The sequence below is a fragment of the Octopus sinensis genome, linkage group LG12, assembly GCF_006345805.1.
Source record: "Octopus sinensis linkage group LG12, ASM634580v1, whole genome shotgun sequence".
Lineage (NCBI taxonomy): Eukaryota > Metazoa > Mollusca > Cephalopoda > Octopoda > Octopodidae > Octopus > Octopus sinensis.
In genome coordinates, this window is record NC_043008.1 from 52,153,967 (window position 1) to 52,173,707 (window position 19,741).

A 19,741-nucleotide genomic window follows, 5' to 3' on the forward strand; every position below is an offset into this window, starting at 1 on the left:
ATAAACATTCACAGATACACACATACACATACATATATACACATATCATTTAATGTACACAGTATAAAGAAACAAACAACTAATAATTTCTTGATTTGGTGACACAAATCTAAGCAGGTCTCCAAGGCAAGAAACTATTAGCTGCTTGTAACTTCTTACTGCATACATTAAATGACACTGCCTAGTGTTTTTTTTATATTTTGATAAGCCTGGTACTTATTCTATCAGTTTCTTCTGGTGAAACCAGTAAGCTAAGGGGGTGTAAACAAACGAACACCAGTTGTGAAGCAGTGATGAGGACGAAACACAGAGACAAAGACACACGCATACACTTACATACATACATACATACATACATACATACATATATATACAATTGATTTCTTTCAGTTTCTGTCTACAAAATCTACTGACAAGGCTTTGGATGGTCTGAGGCTATAACAGAAGACACATGCCAAGTTACCACACAGTGGGAATGAACTGAGGACCATGTGCTTTGGAACCAAGTTTGTTACCACACAGCCACACCTGCACCTACGTATGTGTGTGTGGTGTGGGGGGGATATGTGTGTATGGGTATATATATGTATGCATGTATATATGTGTATGTATATGTGTACATATCACATGTACATCTAGCTATACATATACATGTATACATATACATGTATATATATACATCCATATATATACATGTATACACACATGGTGATGGGAGTGGTAATATGTCAGGTCAGAATCCTTGTGTCATGTTGCAGGATGACACCGCTAGCAGTGACTGCAACAGCTAGAAGGGTCAAACAAAGTGCAGCAGAGAGGGGCCAAATAAGGAATGTGTGCGACCCTTCCAAGGGCAGAGTTTTTAGTGTCTGGGTTTGCACACGGTGAGAGACTGCAAGGAACCCAAACCTAGAGTAATTTGCTATTGATGCAGACAAACAGGCCACATCTCTAATGAATGAGTTCAGGAAAACAGTCTAAGGGAGACTAATGTGCCTGTAGTCATCCTGTCAAAAGAAAAGAGGCGTGTATACAGTTGTTGCCAGTAGTGGACATTGTGGTGGAGGGAAAGGTATCATGAGCCCTTGTGGACACAGGCTGCTCAACAACCCTAATGACTCCGGAGGTGGTAGAAGAATGGAGTGGAGTGAGTAGTGTAAAGGCTGTTGATGGTACGGAAGCTGAATGCAGAGGAAGTAGAGATGTGGAGATGGGGGCACGAGGAATGAGATTGAGGTTGCATGCAATTGTGATCGACCTCATGGTGGATGGAATCAATGTGGTGATGGGGATGGACGCCATTGTCCGTTTGGGAGGTGTCATGGTCAATGAAGCCAGTGTAACATCCGGTGATGCGGGGGTACTATGCACCATGGATCCATGACAGGAGAGTGGTGAGAGCTGCAAAGAAAAATATGCTGCACACACCATTACAGACAAGGATTTTCAGGCTGTGTTCGACGGCTGGCAGTGGACAGTGGAATGGTACTGGAAGGGAGATCCTCTGATACTGAAAAATGCAATAGGTTGCTATCAGCATACCCTGAAGGGGGATGCCAGAAGCGAGTTTGAGGGAGAGGTGGAATGGTGGATCAAGGAAGGCATTCTGATCCCTTGGAAGGAAGAAGTAGAGAGTGGAGTGCTACCACTGATGGCAGGGGTGCAGCCGACAAAGCATAAAGTCAGGCCAGTATTAGATTTCTGAGAACTGAATGCCCATGTATTGTGCCATATGGACAGGGAAGCCACAGAGGTTTGCAGCAAAACCTTGAGAGAGTGGAGGCAGATGAAAGGGCATCCACAATCGTTGATTTGAAGTTGGCATACCTGCAGCTGCATGTGACTAAAAGATTGTGGAAATATCATCTGGTAAGGTACAAGGGTTGGACATACTGCCGGACAAGGTTGGGACTTGGGCTGAGTTCAGCACTGAAGATTATGGCAGGACAAGAGCATAGTATCAGCAAAGGAGGTCATAAGCCACCTGAAGAGTTTCGGGCTAACTGCCAAGGGAGGGAAGGAGGAGCTGCACTGAGACTCAAGCTACAGAGAGACAAGGCAGGTGCATTGGTGTTTCAGAGAGGGAATGAGATCCCGGAACTGGGCACCAGGATGAATTGGCAAGAACTGTTTTCTGTGTGTGGGAAGTTTCTGGGACACTACCTGATTGCAGCATGGCTCCGGACAGCATGCAGCTCCATCAAAAGTTGAGCTGAAGAAGTGAGGTGGAATGACATCGTGGGTGAGAAGACAACTGCCATATATGTAAGAAGTCTTGGAGAGAGTGACTGGGTAGGACCCAGTAAGAGGAAACTGGTAAATGCCCAAATTGAAGAATGGGATCGTGTGGTGTGATGCTAGCAGCAAAGCAATGGGAGTTGTCCTGGAAATTGGAGGTGTCATGGTGGGGATGTGGCCTGGCTCAGGAAGAAGATCAACTGCAACCGCATCAATGTGGCAGAGCTGGATGCTGTGTTGAAGGGGGTGAACCTGGCCCCGAGGTGGAGGCTGTCTACCATTGAAATCTGGACCAATTTGGCCACTGTACTTAGATGGGTGGGATCAGTTGTCACCGGCAAGCAGAGGATGCAAACCAAAGGGGGCACAGAGATGCTGATAAGATGCTGTTTGGGAATTGTGGGTGAGCTAGCTGCCTCTTTCTTTCCCTCTTTCTCTCTTTCTGTTTATTGTTTTCAACCATCACCATCACCAGTACCACCACCATTGCTATCACAACTGCCATACACACACCATTCAGACTTCTGACACCACCACCATAAACACCTTTGACTTCGCTGCCTTCCCCTCCACCACCATCACCACTGTCTTTCACATTTCTTACTATCACCGGCATGCTTTAATGCCTCAGCTACCACTACCACCACCATCATCACCATCGCTTCTGTTTGTATCACAACTGCAGCTCATTCTATTACTATCACCCCATTACCATCTCAATGGTTATCTACTACCCCATCACTGTCTCTGTACCAACAATTACTCACACTCCAGCAAGAGGTGTAGAAGTGTCATTGAATAGTGAGAAAGTGGGGTCAAAGTGTGACATACTGACACACAGAAATTCATTTTGGCATTTATTATTATTATTATCATTATTATCTTATATATATATATATATATATATATATATATATAATATATATATATATATATATATATATATATATGTATGTATGTATATATATATATATATAGTAAATCCAAACAAGAAAGCACAAAAAAACACAACAACGCGAGGACGTGGAACAAATATAGTATTATTGGACGCTCAGGAAAGAAGGAAAGAAGGAAGGTTTAACGTTTCGAGCGGAGCTCTTCGTCGAAAACATAGGAGAAGGAAAGATCTAGAGAAGGGAAGACAGAGGCAAAAAAATTGCCAACGGTACACACGCGGTCACATACATATATATATATATATATCATCATCCTCATCATCATCATCGTTGTTTAATGTTTGCTTTCCATGCTGTCATGGGTTGGACGGTTTGACTGAGGACTGGTGAGCCAGAAGGCTGCACCAGGCTTCAATCTGATCTGGCAATGTTTCTACAGCTGGATGCCCTTCCTAACGCCAACCACTCCAAGAGTGTAGTGGGTGCTTTAACATTCCAGCAGCACAAGGGCCAGTCAGGTGGTACTTGCAACAACCATGCTCAAATAGTGTTTTTTAATTGCCACCCGCACAGGAGCCAGTCTGGTGGCACTGGCAACGACCATGCTTGAATGTTGTTTTTCATGTGCCAGTAAGGTGGCGCTGGCAACGATCACACTCGAATGGTGCTTTTTATGTGCCACCAGCATGGGAGTCAGTCTGCAGCCCTGGCAATGATGACGCTCAGATAGTGCTTTTAACATTCCACTGGCACAAGTGCAAATCAGGCGGTACTGTCATTTGCCATGTCACCGATTTTGATTTCACTTGCCTCAAGAGGTCTTCACAAGCAAAGCTTATTGTCCAATGAATAAAGGGTACTCATAAGTGGGCTGGGTATACACCAGTGGCATAGGCCACGGGTTATGGTCTCACTTGGAGTGTTGGGTCTTCTCAAGCACAGCATATCCACAAAGGCCTTGGTCGCTAGTCATTGCCATGGTGAAGCCCAATGTTCGAAGGTCGTGCTTCACCTCATCCCAGGTCTTCCTGGGTTTACCTCTTCTACAAGTTCCCTCAACTGTTAGGATGTGACATTTCTTCACACAGCTGTCCTCATCCATTCACAACACATGAGCACACCAGTGCAGTCATCTCTCTTGCACACCACATCTGATGCTTCTTATATCCAACTTTTCTCTCAGGACACTTACACTCTGTCGTGTATGCACACTGACATTACACATCCATCGGATCATACTGGCTTCATTCTTTGCAAGCTTACACATGTCCTCAGCAGTCATGGCCCGTGTTTCACTGCCATGAAGCATGGTTATTCCTACACATGCATCATACAGTCTACCTTTTACTCTGAGCGAGAGGCCCTTTGTCACCAGCAGAGGTAAGAGCTCTCTGAACTTTGCCCAGGCTATTCTTATTCTAGCAGCTACAGTTTCAGCACACCCTCCCTCCGCTACTGACTTGGTCACCTAGGTAATGGGAGCTAACAACTACCTGTAGTTTTTCTCCCTGGAATGAGACAGAAGCTGTTCTCTACACATTTTCAGTGTTTATTGCTCCTGAGCATCTACCACATACGAAAACTATCTTCCCAGCTAGCCTTCCTTTGATATTGCTGCACTTCTTATGTATCCATAGCTTGCACTGGGTACATCTTATGGAGTTTCTGCCTACACCTTTTCTACAGATCGAGCAGGGATTTGTGGTTTGTCTGCCTTCCTACTTATTAAGACTTTGGTTTTAGCTAGGTTGACTCTAAGGCCCTTCGATTCTAATCCTTGCTTCCACACCTGAAACTTTTACTCTAGCGCTGATAGTGACTCAGCAATTAGAGCAAGGTCATCAGCATAGAGGAGCTCCCAGGGGCATCCTGTCTTGAATTCCTCTGTTATTGCTTGGATGACTATGATGAATAAGAGGGGACTGAGGATTGATCCTTGGTAGACCCCTACCCCGACCCGGAATTCTTCACTGTACTCGTTGCCAACCCTCACCTTACTGACAGCATCCCTGTGCATGGCGTGCACAACTCTCACTAACCATTCATCTATCCCTAGTTTCCTCATTGACCACCAGATAAGGGATCGGGGGACCCTGTGAAAGGCTTTCTCCATGTCAACGAAAGCCAGGTACAGAGGTGTATCTTTGGCTAGGTATGTCTCTTGCAGCTGTCTTACCAGAAATATACCATCAGTGGTGCTTTTCCCTGGCACACACCCAAACTGCATCTCATCTAAGCTGACACTCTCCCTAATTAGTTGGGCTATGACCCTCTCCGTGACCTTCATTACCTGATCCAACAACTTGATACCTCTGTAATTATATATATATATATATATATATATATATATATATACATACACACACAACACATACACACCAACACATGTGTCTGAGTACTGAGTGCATGGGTGAATGCATCTGTCTTTATATTTACAAAATCTAAAAAAAAAACATAAACAAAATAAAGCATTGCTGTTTAAGTTGCATCCCATAACATTTACATTCCATAACCATGCTGTGTGACGAAAAGAGATCAATAAAATTTATAAACTAAATGCCTGACCTGAATGAGCACTAAGATCGATATGATCAACCAAAACTCTTGAAGGCAGTCTCACAGCATGGTCACAGTTCTGTGAGTGAAAGCAGTGAACAAATAAAAGCATATATCTAGTGTCTTCTTCCTATTTTTGTTGTTAGGTTTGCTTTTTTTTTTAAACACCGGAATTTATTTATTTATATAAAATTTTCCCTTATACAACCAAATTTTAAACTAAAAAAAAAAAATGAAATGAGTTTACTAAATAATTGCTTCTCTAATGACAGAAATTTTTCTGTGAAAAAATATCTGTAATGTCTAGGTCTAATTTTTCAAGCAAAATGTATTTGTTTAACGCTATTGTTACTGAGGTATAGCATTACATAAGAGATGTATTCTATCTCAGAGACCTGAAACAACAAAGCAAAAACGAAACTAAAGATAATAAGTTTATAAATAAAGAATACAAAATATTGATTCACTTAATCTCTTTTATTATTGCTTTGCATTGATCTCTGGTTTTATGAGTTTAGAGATGATTAGAGTGATTGAGTAAATGCACATGTGTGTGTGTGTGTGTGTGTACATGCCTGTGTGTGTGTCATTTATTGTTATGCAAAAGAGACCAATATGCATTGTCTTAAAATACTGCAGAAACCAAAACGCATTGTCTTAAAAAAAAAAAAAGATCTTTGTACTCTTTAAACTTTAAAAACATAACAAAATAAAAAGAGATCCCAAAGCTGGTGTTTTTTTTTTACAGATATGTTACATGATACAGAAAAATACACATTTTTTCATTCAGTTTTAAAAGTGATTTGCATATAGGATATATATATCAATATTTTTATTGTTGATATTTTAAAATATTTTTTGATGCAGAGGCTATAGATGAAGTTGATGTTACAGAAAGAAAGATGACCAACAGAGAGAGATGGACAGAGTGGTGGTGGTGGGGGGGATGAATCGTCAGTCAAAGTAGCAGTGGTTACTAAAAGCACTTAAAAATACTCCACTCCATTAGCTTCTAACCTATCAGCCTCTCCCTCTTTCCCTATTCACCTCCATCTATTCAATTTCATACACCTCTTCCTACTTCAGCACTCCCTTTTCACCACCAACCCACCTTCATTATGATACTAACCTCTGCTACCTTGACCACCGATTCAACACCCTGTCACCACTCTGTCCCACCCCCTTACTATCTTCTCATATCTTTCTACATATCTTAGTAATCCTCCTCCACTACTGATTTAGACACCTTCCTCCCCTCAAATAATTGGTTTCTTTACTACCCACAAGGGGCTAAACACAGAAGGGACAAACAGGGATAGACAAACGGATCAAGTCGATTATATTGACCCCCAGTGCGTATCTGGTACTTAATTTATCGACCCCGAAAGGATGAAAGGCAAAGTCAACCTCGGCGGAATTTGAACTCAGAACGTAACAGCAGACGAAATACAGCTATGCATTTTGCCCAGCATGCTAACATTTCTGCCAGCTCGCCGCCCTTCTCCCCTCAAATAATTGCCATCCCTTTTCTCACTATCTCAACTTTCAATAATTCTATAGCTATTATCCCTAAATATTGTTGTTATTTTGGGATGGTAATTTTTTTTTCTGTCAAATAATAAACACACTCACTATATATTTGTTCTTCACTCATTCTTAGTCTAACTCCTGTCCATTGTCTGGAAATCTTTCGTCACACATCTTTGGCCTCTTCAGCAACACTTTTCATCTTTGTGTGTGCTCTTGTTCTATCTGCTCTTTCATTCTGGAAGAGCAGAATGAAATAAGTGGAGCAAGATCACACATGAATACAAAAAGTATTGATGAAGAGGTCACAGATGTGTGAAGAAAGATTTCTGGACAATGGACTGGAGTTAGAATAAGAACAGTAATAAATGAATGAAGAACAAACATATAGTGAGTGTGCTTATTTGGCAAAAAACAAAAAACAAAACAAAAAAATCCCCCCCCTGCCCATCCCGAAATACAACAATATCTGTTTCAACACATGATTTCACATCTGGAGTCTTTCAACACATGATTTCACATCTGGAGTCTTTCAACACATGACTTCACATCTGGAATCTTTCAACACATGATTTCTCATCTGGAGTCTTTCAACACATGGTTTCACATCTGGAGTCTTTCAACACATGATTTCACATCTGGAGTCTTTCAACACATGATTTCACATCTGGAGTCTTTCAACACATGACTTCACATCTGGAATCTTTCAACACATGGTTTCACATCTGGAGTCTTTCAACACATGATTTCACATCTGGAGTCTTTCAACACATGATTTCACATCTGGAGTCTTTCAACACATGACTTCACATCTGGAATCTTTCAACACAAATTCATAAATGTATTATCCCTAATCTTTGACACCTACACACAAACCCAGCAACAACTGACCACCCTTCAGTTACTATCTATCTTACCCCTCCCACTCATCTCCCAACTTTCAACCTCTACCACCACCTCCCCTAAAACCCTCATTATTTACCCCACCTCTTCCTGAACTAACTCTTTTATCTCCCCTCACCATTCCCTGTCTTAAGATGTCCCATAACCCCACTGACCTTCCTACTTGGTCCCTCTAATATTACTCAAATATTCATCATCTGAAAGTCTCCACTCTCTGCTTTCTCTCATTTTGCATGTATACATATATACATATTTTGTATTTCATACCCAAGCTGTTATAATTAATGTATCTAATTAATGTATCTAATTTGTTTTTTATTCAACATCTTTTTCTCCTCCATTTTTCTATAATTGTTTATGGCATATTTACACCTATAATGATATTTTTCAACTACTATTTCCATATTCTTATTACTTGCTCTGGCTGTTTTTTTTTATGAAAATAATGAATCTTTATTAGAAATAATTCTTTCTCCCTTTTTAGACTTCTCAAAAAGTTTGAATTGTTCTCTTTCGAACTTACTTTTTCCCACATTTAATTTGTTTATCTGCATAATTACCTGTCTGTCTGTCCGTCCGTCCTCCGTCCGTCTGTATATATGTATGTAATTTTTTTTTTGCATGATGTTGAGAGGATCCATCGATCCCGTCGAAAACATGACAACTTCTCTCGAGCTGTTGCTATGATTAAATACACTCTATAAAAGTGAGGGTTTGAGAGAACGCTTCAGTCATATTAGTATTTAATTTTTAATTACGATAATATTGTATATTTTATAAGCCACAAAACTTTTGTAGTCATTAGGTAATTCCAGCGCATTGTCCCTTCCATTTTGTACTGGTGACAAATTCGATAATTTCCGACTCTATTCTACAGGGTTATCTTACACAATTTCTATCCCACCGTTGCTTTCCCATTTGTTTTGTTATACCAAAGAGAAACAACTCTGATCATCATTTGATTTATCTTCCCGAAGATTTATCTCCCTTGGTTAGTATATAACTATTTTTCTCTAGGCACTTATTTCATCGACCCCGAAAGGATGAAAAGCAAAGTCGACCTCGGCGGAATTTGAACTCAGAACATAACTGCAGACGAAATACTGCTAGGTATTTATTTCGCTCGACGTGCTAACGATTCTGCCAGCTTGCCGCTATTTGAAATATGAAATAATGTCACTGCTGATATATTTATTGCAACAATACAAATGATAAATTTACTTTATTCAATTTTATTTGAAATTAAATATTTTTATTTTAAAAGTTTGCAGTCCTCATTTATTTTCTAAATTAAGCATTATAAAATTTGAATAGGTTGATGTTAGTAATTAGCGGCCAATATATCTAACATCGCCCGATACCACCTTGAAATAGGACAAGTTTACCTTCCTTATTATTCGTTTAACAACTCTGGTTGAGATCCACATGACAAACGAAGTCACTCGGAACACACAAATGCTGCTTATCAAATTGTCAAACATTGAATAGCCAATTGCAGTGGGGACAGAATCCGTAGCACACAGGTGCTCACACGCACGCGTGCACACGTTTTACACATGCCTATCTATAAACACATATATAGGAACGTTTGTATATATGTAGTGTTTGTATTTCTTATATACAAATAGAATACACGCACATACGAAACAAAGAAAAAAAGTCAGTGTGTGTGTGTGTGTAATAGCACCTGATCACGTGACCGACCAGACTATCAGATGTTATCTATCGCTGGTTACAATGCGTCTTTTCATCGTTTTAGCAATCGAATGACACCCCCAATAGGTGAGCAGTCCAATATTCTTGCACCCTCCCCACCTGACTGAAAAGAGACAGGAGCAAAGCAAAATGAAGTGTTTCACTCAAGAATACAAAGGGACACCCGATCTAGGAATTGAACCCACAATCTAGTGACCATGAGTGCAATAGTCTAACCTGTAGGTCACACATGTATACTCTTTACTCTTTTTTACTTGTTTCAGTCATTTGACTGCGGCCATGCTGGAGTACCGCCTTTAGTCGAGCAAATCGACCCCGGCACTTATTCTTTGTAAGCCCAGTACTTATTCTATTGGTCTCTTTTGCCGAACCGCTAAGTGACGGGGACGTAAACACACCAGCATCGGTTGTCAAGCAATGCTAGGGAGACAAACACAGACACACAAACACATACACACACATACATATATATATACATATATACGACAGGCTTCTTTCAGTTTCCATCTACCAAATCCACTCACAAGGCATTGGTCGGCCCGGGGCTATGGTTTATAATATATATGTGAGTATACATACACATACACACAAACACACACACACTCTCTCTCTCTCTCACACACACACACACACACATTCATACATACACACAGAGTACAGTACCATGTTTAACATTGTTACTCAATTTTTGGGATGTACTTTGGCCACTGTACTCTTATATAATTAAACATATTTTGGCACTTGGCTTAACAATTTTTATGGTCACTGTTAACCCATCAACTACACCCCTCTACTTCCTCTCTGTTGTCATTAATATAAAGGTCATTAAGCATGCAATGTACGATTTTCTTAAGCACCAAGTTTCACAGTCGTTAACTCTAATGTTTTATCCTAACATTGATGAGTCACATCATCACTTTTCAAAATGCAATTCATGGTGTTTGATTATATTGTGAGTTTTCTCTTGTAAATCAGTTTTTGTGAACCCATGGGTAAATCAAAAATTTGTGTTGTTTATGAATATGAGTTCCATCATGGACCCAGTGCATCCCAGACAGCTTGAAACATCAGTGAAGGGTTTGGTAGAGATATGGGAATGAGCTTTTAAGAGGGATGCGGACAATGAGAGAGACTTAGATACTTCCCAAACCTAAAGAAGTACATCAATGATAGTTTGAGAAGTTCTGGTTTGGTGACTTTACTCTTGAAAATCAACCCTGTGGTAGACCTGAGACCAATGTGGATAATGATAGGCTGGGAACTGTAGTGGAAATATGTTGTTAGATAGCCAAGAGATTGGGTATCTGAACTGAAAGAGCAGACATTGTGACGAAAGAACTTGGGCTCTCAAAGGTTTCTGCAAGGTGGGTCCCTTGCCTTTTGACTCCTAAACAGAAATGCATCTGGTGCACTTTGTCCACAAGCTATCTGGAACTGTTTGAAGCCAATGAAGAGAATTTTCTTGCTCGTTTCATTACTATAGATGAAAGTTGGGTTCATCACTACCAGCCTGAAACCAAAGAACAATCAAAGTAGTGGAAGCACACATCCTACCCCAAAGAAAGCCAGGGTCATTCCTTCAGCTGGCAAGATCATGGCATCCATTTTTTTGGATTCTAAAGGTGTTTTGCTGATCGATTACCTTGAAAAGGGTCACACTGTGACAGGGGTGTATTATTCTCAGCTACTGAAATGCCTCCCAGAAGCAATCAAAGAAAAAAGGCCAGGAATGCTCACCAGAGGAGTCCTTTTTCATTACAACAATGCTCCAACCCACACCTCAGTGGTTGCCATGGCAACAATTCGTGATTATGGATATGAAATTGTTCCGCATCCATCTTGTTCACCAGACTCAGTCCCCTCTGATTTTCATCTATTCCCCAAAATGAAAAAAGCCCTGGCTGGTCAACATTTTGCCAGTGACAATGATGTCATAGACACAGTAGGAAGTTTCTTGGAGTCTCAAACAAAAGAGTTCTATGCTGGGATAATGGCGCTTCAGCACTGCTGGAGAAAGTGTTCAGCCATCGAGGGGGACTATGTTGAAAAATAAATCATCAGAAGTCTTGTACCATGTTTTGCTTTTTTGAGGCTCTGGAAAATGTATTTAGTCACCTTCAAAATTACATCTAAACAACAATGTATCCTTGCCACTTTCAAAAGAAAAGATCAGATAAAATACCAGTCTGGTTGAAAACTTGCAGACAATCTTTGCCACTTTCAAAAGAAAATGTCATTCAGATGAAATATCTGTTGGACAGAAAACTTGCTGACTTCTTTTGATATACATGTAAATACAGTATTATCAGTGGGATTTCTGCTGTTTCATCACTGACGACAGACATTTTATACCGGGTTTATATTTTGTAACCTTCAGAGATATGCATGTACTATTAGTTTCAGCTGTCAGGTTACTCCTATTACAAAGACCTAACAAAGTCCATCGCTGAGAACAAGGATTCACAGGCATATGTTGATGAAAACATGGATATTAGTGTTGTTGCAAAGTTTTTTAACTTGGAAAAATTTTCTGGAATGACATTTTAAGTCCTTAATAATTCATTTTCCGCACTCCTTTCTGGTATTCCTGTCTCTAATTGCATTTTTTCAATATTTTCTAAGTCACATCTAAGATCAATAAATATTTGCTTCCAAATTGAGCTACTTTGAAATTCAATCAACTGCATTTCAAAATCAACCATGTCTATCCTTGAAAACATTTGTAAGTTTACTTCTTCCAGTTTGATAATATCTGGGAACTTTATGAATTTTGCTGTCTCTTTCTTGAATTTAGCAAGACTTGTAAAAACTCCTCAACAGTTGACTCGATAATGTTTACAAACAGCTTTTGAAGACATTTGTGCTCTGTTCTGACATCTTTTGAGAGATCACTGATGTACTTCTTTAGGTTTGGGAAGTATCTAAATCTCTCATTGTCCACATCCCTCTTAAAAGCTTTGAGTTTCATTTCAAAAGCCTTTATGTAACCAAGCATAACATCAAGTGTCTTCCCAAAGCCCTGTAATTTAACATTCAAGTTATTCAAATGTTCACAAAAATCTGCAAACCACACCAGTTTCCAAATCTACATGATGTCAGAAAATTCTTGATATGAAACAATTCTTGATAAGAAACATGTTGGTCGGGTAGTAGGGGTGGTCTGCCCGGGTGGCACTTTCAAAGGGGCAGTACTTTTCATCTTGTTGTAGGCTATTGCTGTTGGCAATAAGTGTTTTTTGTGAGGTCTGGGGGTGGCAAATGGAAGGGCTGCCCTGGGCAGCACACACTCTAGCTATGCTAGTGTTGAGGCCTATGTATAACAGTATAAATGCAGTAAGCTAGAAATATTTCCCAAACAAAATAACAGAATAAAGAAGAAAATATGGACAAATGGAGCATAATATATTAATTGTAAACTTATGCCAGTCAACTTGATTCGTAAGGCATAGTTGATTCGTAAGGCATACGTGAAGAAGGTGTGTTGACTGTCGTGGGCAATAAAGAATAAGAAACTTTATGCAAAAAGTTATCTGTGCTTTCTTCTGGGCTCAGTTCCTTTCCGGTCATTTCAATTCTGACTCCCAATTCTCCTTCTGCTCTGACATTTCTTCCTCTCGGCATTTTTCATTTTTTCTTCTCACCTGGGCCAGATGCTGGTCTGTTTGCTCATTTGACTCAGCCTCTCTCTGTCCTTTCATTTAATTTCTGATGGGGGCCAGTCATTGCTGTGCCTGTTCGGCTTCTTCATTTTTCCCTTTGCTATTGTTTTCTGCATCTGTCTGGGGCATGTTGAATCTCTGCAACTTCAGGCAACTTCTGCTGGTGCAAATGCCCCATGAACTCACTTTTGAGGTGAGCTTCTTGATTTGGATGTTGGCATGTCTTCTCTCTCAAATATGCTGTAAACTTAAAAATATTGAATCGCAATGTTCTGAGTTATATATTAGATTTGATAGGTTATTTTTTGGAAAGATGACTCATCTCAAAGTGGCTGTAGAAAACTTAGTAACAGTAATAAATAGTTTATCCTTATCTAATACAAGCCAAAGTTAACAAATTCACCATTCAAAATAGTTTCAAAGTAGTAAAAACATTAATAACAAGTTCTACTCTGGAATTTTTAAATGAATAGCATGAGACCTTTTGGTTTACTCTTCTCTTAAATCCTGGCCTTCCTTTAGTATTTCCGTTGTTTTAGATCGATGTATAGAATTATATATATATGTAAGTATACTGTAAAGTGTTAATGTGTATGTATAATATATAATATAAGGGAGATAATCAGAGAAAGTCTTGAAAGTCAACATAAGATCGTAAATATAACAAGTAATCCAGAATCCTTGTCCAGTACCAGATTGATCCCAAAATCTAACCAGTTCATACCAGTCACAAGGCCAAACATCCTTGAAAGTTTCATCTGAATCCATCCAGCGGTTCTTGTGATATCTTGTCCACACACAAACAAACAAACAAACAAACAAATAGAACTGAAAACAACACTTCTGCCTTTGCTAAGGCGGAGGTGATAATCCTTTCTACTATAGCTACAAGGCCTGAAAACTGGGGAAACAGGTCTTGTCATAATATATTTGTCCCAGTGTTCAACTGGTACTCATTTCATTGACCCTTAAAGGATAGAAAGGAAAGTGGACCTTGGCAGGATTTGAACTCAGAATATAAAGATAGGTTAAAAGTTACTAAGCATTTTGTCAAGTATGCTAACAATTCTGCCAACTCACATCCTTAATAGTCCTTTCTGCCATGGGCTCAAGGCCTAAATTTGGTGGGGAGAGAACTAATCGATTACATGGACCCCAGTGTTTTACTGGTACTTAATTTATCAACCTCAGTGGAATTTGAACTCAGAATGTAGCAGCAGATGAATTACCGCTAAGCATTTTGTCCAGTGTGCTAACAATTTTGCCAGCTCACCAACTTTGCTTCCTTAATAATAGTGATAATAATAACAAAGTAAATTAAAACAAAACAAATAATTTCTTTAAAATCTTTTTTTTAATTCTTAGAATTCTTTTTCAGTTAAAAATAATGACAAGTTATTCAATATATTATTTAAAAATTATTCATTAAGTTGTATATTTCTCAAATATTCTTTATAATGACATCAGCACAAATATAGCACAATTGGAACTAAACCAAGCTACACATACTATTAAATTATAAATTACAAATAATTTTATTACTAACAATAGTATTAAAAAAATACAAAATGATCAAATGGCAAAAAACTTAGAAAATGGTATAGTTGACATAGAATCAAATATAAGAATAATAACAAAAAAAAACCCACTCAGGAAATACCATACAATTTCAAAAACTGGCGAAATTTGAAGAAAAATCTCAAATTGCTAAACATGGAAATTTTATCTGCATATATATTTGATAGGCTGTGTATAAAGTTCCTCAATATTAGGATTATTAAGATTGTCAATAGTTTGAGGAGGTTGAGCAGGTCTTCTTGGCTCTGGCATTGCATATAAATCACAATCGACAGCTACAACAGATGCTGCGTCTGATTTTGAATCTATATTTTCATATACATCTAGAGAATCTTGTTGTAGAGTGCAAAATTCCAATCTGGGTTCACTGATAGCAACTGAATTAGTAGCTCGTATAGAGACACGGTTATTAACTTCACCAACGACTTGAAGAGTTGAGTTGTTATCTTTGTTTACTTTCTTGTTACTGGACACCTTATTTCTGCAATAGACAATATACAAATGACTGAAACAAGTAAAAGAGTAAAAGAATATATATATTTGAGAAAATGAATTCATTTTTCAAATATATAGGACTTTCTATTTCTTATTCTACTATATATTCTAATATATATATATATATAGTTAATTAAATATGTCCTTTGAAAACAAGGTGTATCAGATGTCTAAAAGGTGTCTAAAATATTTAGAGATTCATGAGAGTGATTATATATTAGTAAAACAGTGGAATAGTTATATCTTAAAAATCATGATAAAGATAAGTATATAATATTAGCAATATTGTATTAATAAATAAATATAGTACAGCTATAATTATTAAAAAGTTTAAAAGTTCTAATAATTATTTTGTGAATATACTTCCTTTTAAGATGAAATCTAAAGTTGATATTCATCGTTGAGACGTATATAAACTCATCAATTTGATGTTAACAATTATTATGCCTCTATACCACTGATCATATTAATCAAAGCTGTAAATTAAGCCAGAAGTCTCTCTAATATTACACCACTTGAAATCGATATAATACTATTAGCTAGAAAAACACTTATTAAGTTTAATGATAAATTATGGTACTATGCTACAAATAATAATTTATTTGATATCACCGTGGGATCTCCTGATTCTTTACAAGTTACAAACTTGGTAAGCTTAGACCTATTACATAAGACTAGAAAATATTTTTCTTCTCTCAAAGGGGGATTATACAGAGATGATACTTTCTTGATATATAATGGCCGCTCCAAAAGAAAAATAGGAAAAATAAGAACTCCATAATTTCTTTAAAAATTTTGTTTTATCTATTTCCTTTGAAGAAAGCTATTGTAAAGCAAATTTTTTAGATGTAACTCTGTATCTCATTGCTTCAACTTATTCTTCTTTCCACAAACCTAATGAATACCTAAAATATATAACCATTCTTTCAAACCATCATAAATCATTACTAAAGAACTGTATAAACAGTATATCTATTAGAATCTCATATTTTTCCTATAATGAAGAAATATTCAATAATCATGCAAACTATTATAATCAAGGTTTAGTTGTAAGTAGATTTAAGCAACATATCAAATATATAAAAGATATAAAACTTAAGAATTATATAGCACAAATGGAACTAAACCAACCTACGCATACTATTAAATTATAAATTACAAATAACTTTATTACTAACAATAATATTTAAAAAATACAAAATGATCAAACCTCCATAAAACATGGCAAAAAACTTAGAAAATGTTATAGTTGACATAGAATCAAATATAAGAATAATAACAAAAAAAAAAAACACACAGGAAATACCATACAATTTCCAAAATTAATTTATAACTATAATAAATCATCTAGAAATTATTTGGTACACATCCCCATTTTCAATAAATGTTAAAGAACTCGCAAAAAAAAAAAATTTTTCTAAACATCGTAAAAAATAGTTTTCCTAATATCATAATAATATCACCATATATTTAATAGATCAACAATTAAAATTTCTTTTTCCACATTGCTGAACATAGTGAAATTGTGAGAGAGAAAAAAGTAGAGATTTCAGAGAGAAAAGAAATTGAGAAGTGTCTGGCCCTCATCTGGCCAGAAATAACTTACATGGCCAGGGATACCAAATATGTCACAATGGAGGGAAGGTTCTTGTCAGAGGAAAAGGCCAAGCAACACTCTGTGGCCTCATTGTCTTTGGACAATATCATCCTCCTACCCTCCTACCTTAGAAGGCAGGCTTCCAGGGTAAGGGTGGAGGAGTTAGCACCAGAGGTAGATGTTGCCTGGTTAGTGGCAGTGATAGTGTTGGACCTGGAAGAGAAGGGGACAATCCCCCAGGTTGTGAGAATACCTGAAAGGAACTGGCTGGGGCAAGGCCTGGAAATGGTCATCCAGGCTACCCTAGTAGACCTAAATGCTATCACAGAAACCATAGTGGTGGGTGATAGGAAACTGAGAGTAATGGTGGAGGGAAGGAGGCCTAGGTGCTTCAAGTGTGGCCAGAAAGGCCACATTACAGCTGAGTGTCCTCCTTGTCCTGCAAAAGTTGCAATGACTATACCGATGAAGACCACACTTCCACCCATTGAAGGATCAAAGTTGGAAGGAATACATGAACCAAAGGAAAAGAGGAAATAACAGAGGAGGGAACAGCAGTGAAGAGGAAGAAAAACAGAAAGTGGCAGAAGAGGATGCATACCAGTGGTGAGGATCCCCAGCCTGGACCCATCCTACCCCCAACCTCTCCTACCCCAACCCACCCTTCCCCCGTAGACACAAGACCTTGACATACCCTGCTAAGCACTGACCCTGTACCTATAAAAAAACAAGCAGTGCACATAGAAAGCAAACCTCCCAATCACCATCTCATGTGTGTGTGGGGGGGAACCCCTTTGTGGTATATAGTAAAGAGAATAAGAACTTAGTGAAAAAGCTTAAAAATATAAACAAATTGATAAAGAGTGACATTTCTGAGGATTACCCCCTCATATGGAAGGGTGCTCATTGACAGTGGGCACATTCAAGAACTCAAAGAGGTGTTTGGGAAGAAAGACTGTGATTTGGAGGAAGAAGTGGAAACAGCTGGACTAAAAGATATGGTATGGTCATATAATTTGTTTAAACGGTTCAAATGAAAACTGTTTCATCCAGAATACACTATAAAAGAGTGTGGGGTTCAAGTTGCCATCATTCCATCTTCCATTTTTTTGCATTTCATTTTCATCAGTTTTTTCTTCCCCCCAATTTTGTGTTTTGTTCGTCTTTGTGCTGTCCCCTCTGTGTAAGACCCTCGTGGTTAGTTAAAAATAACTCACATTTATGGATTATGCACAGAAGAAGAAATAGATCAGAGGAATTCTATCTTTATACAGCCATCACAGGTTTTTACCACAGATTTTTACCATGGACTTATTCTACTTTTTAGAGTTTTAGCTCAAATTTATACCAACACAGATATATGAATACCAATAATTTTTTAAACAACATTTTCCTCATTTGAGCAGACCTAAGTACCCCAAATATATCTTTAACAGAAAATTTTCGAAAAATTTTATCCTATATTAGATGTAAATTTAATAGTGTTCTTTTCCGGACTCTCTCACTCTGTGAAAGTTTCTAGTTCGAATCACACGTGTCTCGAGATGTGCTGAAGATTTTCTATTTTGGATATACTTGGGGTACTTAGGTCTGCTCAGGACTTAGTGCTTGCTTTTTCCATGGGTATGAGTAAGTATTTCATTTATGTCTTACGTATTTATCGCTGAGGAGGAGAAAATTCTTATGAATTAACTCTGAAATTGGGACCAATACGGTAATAATGGAATTTTTTAGAAACTTCTAATGGCTTGTTTCGAGATACGTGTTAATAGTGATTAATTATAATGGTTATTGACAATTTGTCTATTTTCAGCATATTTGGCATTAGAATTTTTTTCTTTTGTCCTTATTTTATAAGTTATTTATAAATTTAACCTTAAAGGTGTTTTTTAATGATAAAATTTTTTTCAAAAAATTTTATCCCATGTTAGATGTATATAAAATGTGACCTCGTGTGTACCGTTGCCGATTTTTTTTTTCTCTGTCTTCCCTTCTCTGGATCTTTCCTTCTCCTATGTTTCCAACGAAGAGCTCCGCTCGAAACGTTAAACCCTCCTTCTTTCCTGAGCGTCCAATAATACTATATTTGTTCCACGTCCTCGCGTTGTTGTGTTTTTTTGTGCTTTCTTGTTTGGATTAACTATATATATATATATATATATATATCATCATCATCATCATCATCATCGTTTAACGTCCGTTTTCCGCGCTAGCACGGGTTGGACGGTTTCGACCGGGGTCTGGGGAGCTCGGGACTGCCCCAGGCTCCAGTCTAGTTTGGCAGTGTTTCTAAGCTGGATGCCCTTCCTAACGCCAACCACTCCGCGAGTGTAGTGGGTGTTTTTTACGTGCCACCTGCACAGGTGCCAGAGGGGTCTGGCATTGGTCACGTTCGGATGGTGCTTTTTATGTGGGGGGGGGGGGGTGCAGAAATATAGGGAAGCACCAGTGGGGAGGGGTGGTTCAGAGAAATGATGACAGGTTCTAGGCAAGTAGAACGTAGGATATCGAGAGAGGGGTAATGCATGGTGAAATAGCGTATTGAAGAGGGGGGGGGTTCGAAGAGTAGACACCTA

General features: G+C 38.2%; 1 protein-coding gene across 1 annotated transcript in view; it reads right to left on the reverse strand.

Moving 5' to 3' along the window:
- Positions 1-15,194: 15,194 nt before the first annotated feature.
- The window catches only part of LOC115218043, a 215,384-nt gene continuing 210,837 nt past the window's right edge, over positions 15,195-19,741 (reverse strand). Inside the window, exon 12 of the mRNA XM_036507979.1 lies at positions 15,195-15,554. Within this exon, the coding sequence (XP_036363872.1) occupies positions 15,218-15,554 (337 nt within the window). The 3' untranslated portion in view covers positions 15,195-15,217. The remainder of the gene's footprint in view (positions 15,555-19,741) is intronic.